Here is a 6,000-nt window from a genome sequence, read left to right as displayed (position 1 = left end):
AAAACAGTCAGTAATAACCTTCTCTCCCCACTTCCCAACACCAACTCCCCTTTCCTGCACCACACTGTTCTTGAAAGGATCTTTGGAGTAAACAGCCAGTGAAAGGTAAGACTTCCTAACAATCTTGAGGGAGTAGAAATGGTGAGGATCAGGTGCTATTTCAAACTGTGCCTTTAAGTCTTCCAGTGGATATTGTCTGGAACCCAGTTTGAGCCCCACAAGTTCCTTCTGAAAGGACGAGAGCAATGTCCTAGTGCCAGCAAGCCAGGGCCCAAGGACAGTCACTGATGCTGAGCTGAGGGGAGAAACTGCAGAAGGGACAGCTATAGTCACTTTTCTCTTTGTCACTGGACCCCATCCATTATTCAGAGTTCATGCTCAGATTTTGACTCTATGTCTCAGGAAAATGGAAGGGAAAGGAAGAAAATAAGCATAGCTATTACCAACCAGCGTTCTTGCCCTTCCTCAGTCAATAGAAATTGACTAGAGTTCAGACAAGAACTTCAGACAAGGCTTTACTGGGGTCCCTGCTGCTGCAGTGGGGAGTGAAAACAAACAAGTTCCTTGGCTCGCTTGGTCCCTGAGCGGGGGCAAGCTTGTTCCTTATGTGGGGTGAGGGTAGGGATGTGTTGAGGGGTCAGGCTGGGGGTGGCTTAGGTGTTTTGCCCATCCCTTAGGTGGTGTTGTGTGCATGGGGCATACGCAGTACCTCGTTTTTGTTCCAGACTCTTCAAAAGTGGCAGCTGGGTTTTTTTGGTCTCTTTGTATCTTGTGGGTCCAGAACTTTCCTAGCTGCTCAAGCACACAGGTATTCTTAGTCCCGAATAGTTTCTTTGTACTTTATTGCTCATGCAACATTTGTCCAGGTGCAAGCATTGCAGCCAGGGGTCCCAGGTGCCAGGCCGGTCTCATTACTGGGGTTCCTGGCTTGAACAAACGAGTAGATAAAGATGCCATTAACTGAGATGGAAATGAAGAAGATGGACAGGTTTGAACAAAACAAGAGTTCATCTGTAAACATCGTATGATTGAGGTACTGGTGAGTCATCCAGATAGAGATGTCCATAGATGGTTGGAAGAAGGAGCTGAAGCTCAGGGAAGTAGGTGGGTTAGAGAAGAGAAAGAAGTGGATTAAGTCACTAACCTGTCCGAATGAGTTTTTCTGAGAGATGCACATAGGAAGAGGGGACTCTCAGATGATAAAGCCAGAAGAAACACCAACATTAAAGAAAGTGAAAGTTGTTAAATTGTGTCTGACTCTTTGCGACCCCGTGGACTATACGGACCATGGAATTCTCCGGGCCAAGATACTAGAGTTCCCTTCTCCAGGGGATCTTCCCAACCCAGGGATCGAACCCAGGTCTCCCACATTGCAGGTGGATTCTTTACCAGCTGAGCCACAAAGGAAGCCCAAGAAGTTGGTAGAAGAAGAGAGTATTTTCTGTCTTACCTCTTTGGTATCTGAAAATATAAACATTGCTTGGTGACGTTGATATACTCAAATTCAATTAAATAATGGAGCCCATAAACCCATCACTCGCAATCTAGGAGATACTGAATAGAATCTTTTCCAGAACTTCTATATTAGAGCATGTACTGCCAAAATCTCTGGGTAAGGGTAAAAATGGGGGGAAGTTTTCAAGGCTGAGTGGATCCTCGAAAACTGACCTTTTGTGCCCTGAGGGTGAACACACGTTGTGTCATGGGCGGCAGTTATAGCAAGAACAGCAGAGGCCATGGCCCAACCATGAGCTAGCCTTCTGGATTTTTAATTTAATCTTTTTGTTCAGAATGAGCCAATTCTTCTTTTTGATGTTTGCCACTGTAAATCAGTGAATGGGTTAGATAATTTTGTCTTAAAGTCATATTTGTAAAGGATATGTTTACTACTTACATTCTAGGAGCCAGAATATTCCATGGACTGTCTCGCTCTTTATAAGTTTCATCAGACACAGCTTCTTTTCTCCAGGCCACCAGAATCTTGGTTTTTGAAGGCAAAGTTGGATGTGCTAGCAAAACACACGACTACTTAGTGACTAGTGAAAACATCTGCACATATCAACCACTCTCTTCCAGGTTCAGAGTAAAACATTATTATTGCAAGTAGTAATTAAACATTATTTGAATAGGCTCATACCTTTCACCCATACCCCACCTCACAACAAACAATTCATTTTCTCAAGAGGGCATGGGAACTCACTTGCTTTAGTGAGCTTGTGTAAGCCTCTGATTCTTTGTAAGTCTATCTCAATATTACAGCAGCTACACATAACCTACGAACTTAGTTATAGATTTGGTAGGAATGTTGCAGTTTGTTCCTATAGCCCTGATATCAACTCCTAGCCATTGCTTTCTGAAGTTTAGCACCTAAATCAGGGTGAAGAACATTTGCCACGAAGTCAAGTTCTTTCCCTCTGTATTCAGGGTGTGTGTGTGTGTGAGAGAGAGAGAGAAAATAAGGCAAGGAACTCCACAGTCACGTTTTTTGGCAGGTTTCGGTATACCTCTCATCTGTTTTCCTCCCTCTGGTGCCTCAGGGAAGCATTTTCTACTTAAGTTGACTCTCACTTTCAGGTATGCCCTTACATGCCATGTTTGCTGTCTGCGCCTCTCAATGCGAGCTCTGAAATCCAGGTAAGCCTCACACTGGGTCTCACTGGCAAGTTGGCATTTTTTGGATGAAGTGAAGGCAGCTGCAAATTTTAAAGTTGTTGGGTAGGTGGGGGACCAGCATAGAGAATAATCACTCCTTTTTCAGAACAGTAGCAGTTATATATAGGATTTCCCTGGTGGCCCAGCTTCCCAGGTGAATCTGCCTGCAGTGCACGAGACGTGGATTCTATCCTTGGGTCGGGAAAATCCATTAGAGGAGGAAATGGCAACCCACTCCAGGATTCTTGCCTGGAGAATCCCATGGACAGAGGAGCCTGGCGGGCTACAGTCCATGAGGTTGCAAAGAGTCGGACAGGGCTGAGCAACTAAGTAACAATAACGGCAACAACAAATGTATACATTAGACCTGTATACATAATACAGTATCCAGTGGGATGGTCAATACCTAGTTTAGAGAAGGGTGTAGCCAATGACCTGAGCTTTTCTGTTCCTTAAAAAAAGCTTCCAATGATACAATGTTGAGCTGCACACTTTAAAGTTGTGTATTAGAGGAATACTTATTTTATCATGGTGATCTGCCTTGTGACAGTTTAGAGAAAGTTCAAATTCTATAGAGCTGTCCATATCTTCAAAATGTAAAATATGTTTGTTAATATCCTAGGTGTATGTAAATGATAAGTTTTAAGGAAAGCATGGGGTCTGCTGTCATTGAAAGAAAAGTTGGTTTTAGAGCATTGCATTCATTCCTCATGCTTATGCCATTTAGGTGACACAGTTGAAATAGTTCATGATTCCTGATGTAATGTGAAAAATAAAATGTGTTAAATAAGCATAAGATTTCTATGAGAATTGTGACTTTAAATGTATAAAATAACTCAGGTGAGTCAAAAAAGAAGTTTAGTAGTAGCAGTAGTGTCTGTTGCTCGGTCGTGTCTGACTCTGAGACCCCACGGACTGTAACCCATCAGGCTCCTCTGTCCATGGGATTCTCCAGGCAAGAATGCTGGAGTGGGTTGCCATTCCCTTCTTCAGGGCATCTACCCGACCCAGGGATTGAATCCAGGTCTCCTGCATTGCATGTAGATTCTTTACTGTCTGAGCCACAAAGGAAGTATATAATGTGATAAATTTATTAAAATTATCCCCTGTATTAGATATAACTGTACCATTTTCAAAAGAAAGAAACAGTAGTAGAAACATGAGTGGAATGCAGGACTATCTATGCAGAGGCTATTTACTGAATATGATTTGCACCCACACTGTGGATTGAGGGGCTGGGCACTTTGACATGATATGTCCCTCGTGTTTTCATTTTTTTTCATCCAAACTGTTTGGACAAAAAAAATGAGGAAACTCTTGGACAAGATGTGGGCCTGAGCGCAGTCTTCAAGTTGAAGGCAAATGAGGTAAAGTTAGTACATAATCAGTAATGAAAACCAGTTAGCAAGGCCAGAAAATTAGTTACTGTCAGTTTCATATGTTTTCCTGTTTATCACAGCACTTCCTCATTTTAAGACCAGCATAATCTAGCAACTTTTGTGAAACAATTACCAAAATGCATCCAGTTCCTTTGTAACTATATTGACATGCTTTTCATCCCCAAAAGCAATAATATGTTAATTCCTACTGATTCAGTTCAGTCGCTCAGTCATGTCTGACTCTTTGTGGCCCCATGGACTGCAGCATGCCAGGCTTCCCTATCCATCACCAGCTCCCGGAGCTTGCTCAATCTCATGTCCATCGGATCAGTGATGCCATTCAACTGTCTCTGTTGTCCCCTTCTATGTGATTAATACATAGATCACTAAGCTTACCAATGAGTTTATCAAGAGAAAAAATTTCATGTAGCCCCACTGAGGCTTTGCAAATGTCAGTGTGGTAAACCAACCAGAAAAGCAGGACCAATTAACATGTAGCTTGATAAAGGAAGGTATGGATGAAATGACCACAATACCTGGAATTGGGCTTTATGTACACCAAGGCGTTTTATCATGACTGGGTAAGTGATTGCAAATAACAGAACTTCTAAAAAGCTGGTGGACTTAACTATACATGATTGATCTCTCAGTTTTATCTGACTCTTTGGACTGTAGCCCACCAGGCTTCTCTGTCTGAGGCTCTTCTGTTCATGGGATTTCCCAGGCAAGAATACTGGAGCTGGTTGCCATTTCCTACTCCAGGGGATCTTCCAGACCCAGAGGTTGAACCTGCATTTCCTGTGTCTCCTGCATTGCAGGCATATTCTTCACCCACTGAACCATCAGGGAAGCACAGCTTACTATGTAACACTCTTCTAGTTTGAAGCCATTCACCTAAAATGGGAAACAGAAAACTGGGAGTAAGACTAGGGCTGAATCACTTAGGGAAGGAAAGGTGGGGTGGCAGGGCCTCAGCTAGGGGCACTGAAGCCACCTGCAGGGGTTCAGAGCTCAGTATCGTTGATAGTTGAGGCTGATAGTTCCTTGTTAGGGGGGCTGGGGCTGCTCTGCTTATTGTTGGATATTCATTTGGCAGCATGTCTGGCCTCCACCCACTGGGTGTTGGTAGCTTCCCCCTCCCCTGCTGTGACCAGGGGAAGCCTCTGCAGACACTTGCCAAATGTGCTCTGCAGGGGGGTAAAACCAATCCTATGAGAACCCCTGCGCATGGGAGAAGAGGCAAGCTGCTGTAGGCTTAAGCATTCCAGTATAATTGCAGAAATCAGCCATCATCCTTGTTCACTGAGAAGGAAGGAGACTCAATTCCAGGAGGAAGAATTGAATGAGGGGGAAATACGAGGAATCAAATTGGTAACAGGAAGTCCAGGGTCCACTTGCTGTATAGCACAGAGAAGTAAGAAAATCGGGGATAATTTCTGTCCCTTCATCATATTTTATTGGTTCATTTCAAGGAGAATATTTTTAGTTACCTGAATCAACCAGAACTAACTCACCTCTGCCTCACGGATTTCAGAGACCTGAAGGATTTTAAACCCCCATGTTGGCAGTCCTTGGGGGCCACTCCCATTATCTTGGTAGAGGAAAGGAAGCGGGATCCCCAGCCCATTTTCCACCCATCATTCTACTGGGCCCTGGAGAACCCCACAGGATGAATGCTTTGTTCCCCAGGCCAGTTCTTCTGACCTGAAAGCTGTAAATCCTTTACAGGATGTGGTTCAGGATTGTTTCACAAAGCATAGTTCTAAGATCAGTTCTAAATGGAGACAAGGACTGTCTTCCAGCTGTGATATAAAAAATACGTAGCACTGTGTAATCATCTCTAGCCCTCTACACCATCCAGTGCTTCCTATTACATTATTTACATCTTCAGATTAAAAGACAGTCCCAGTTTCACAGTGGGGCTCTGGAAAACAGTATTTACATATATAATAGAGAAAATCAGGAACTT

General features: G+C 43.5%; 1 protein-coding gene across 1 annotated transcript in view; it reads left to right on the top strand.

Moving 5' to 3' along the window:
* Window positions 1-2,614: 2,614 nt before the first annotated feature.
* LAMB4 (laminin subunit beta 4) overlaps window positions 2,615-6,000 on the top strand; it is a 112,287-nt gene continuing 108,901 nt past the window's right edge. Inside the window, 1 exon segment of the mRNA XM_065938470.1 lies at window positions 2,615-2,634. Within this exon segment, the coding sequence (XP_065794542.1) occupies window positions 2,615-2,634 (20 nt within the window).

The sequence above is a fragment of the Muntiacus reevesi genome, chromosome 6 (genome assembly GCF_963930625.1).
Source record: "Muntiacus reevesi chromosome 6, mMunRee1.1, whole genome shotgun sequence".
NCBI lineage: Eukaryota > Metazoa > Chordata > Mammalia > Artiodactyla > Cervidae > Muntiacus > Muntiacus reevesi.
Note: the sequence above shows the minus strand (reverse complement) of the source record. Positions and strands in the feature narration are given on the sequence as shown.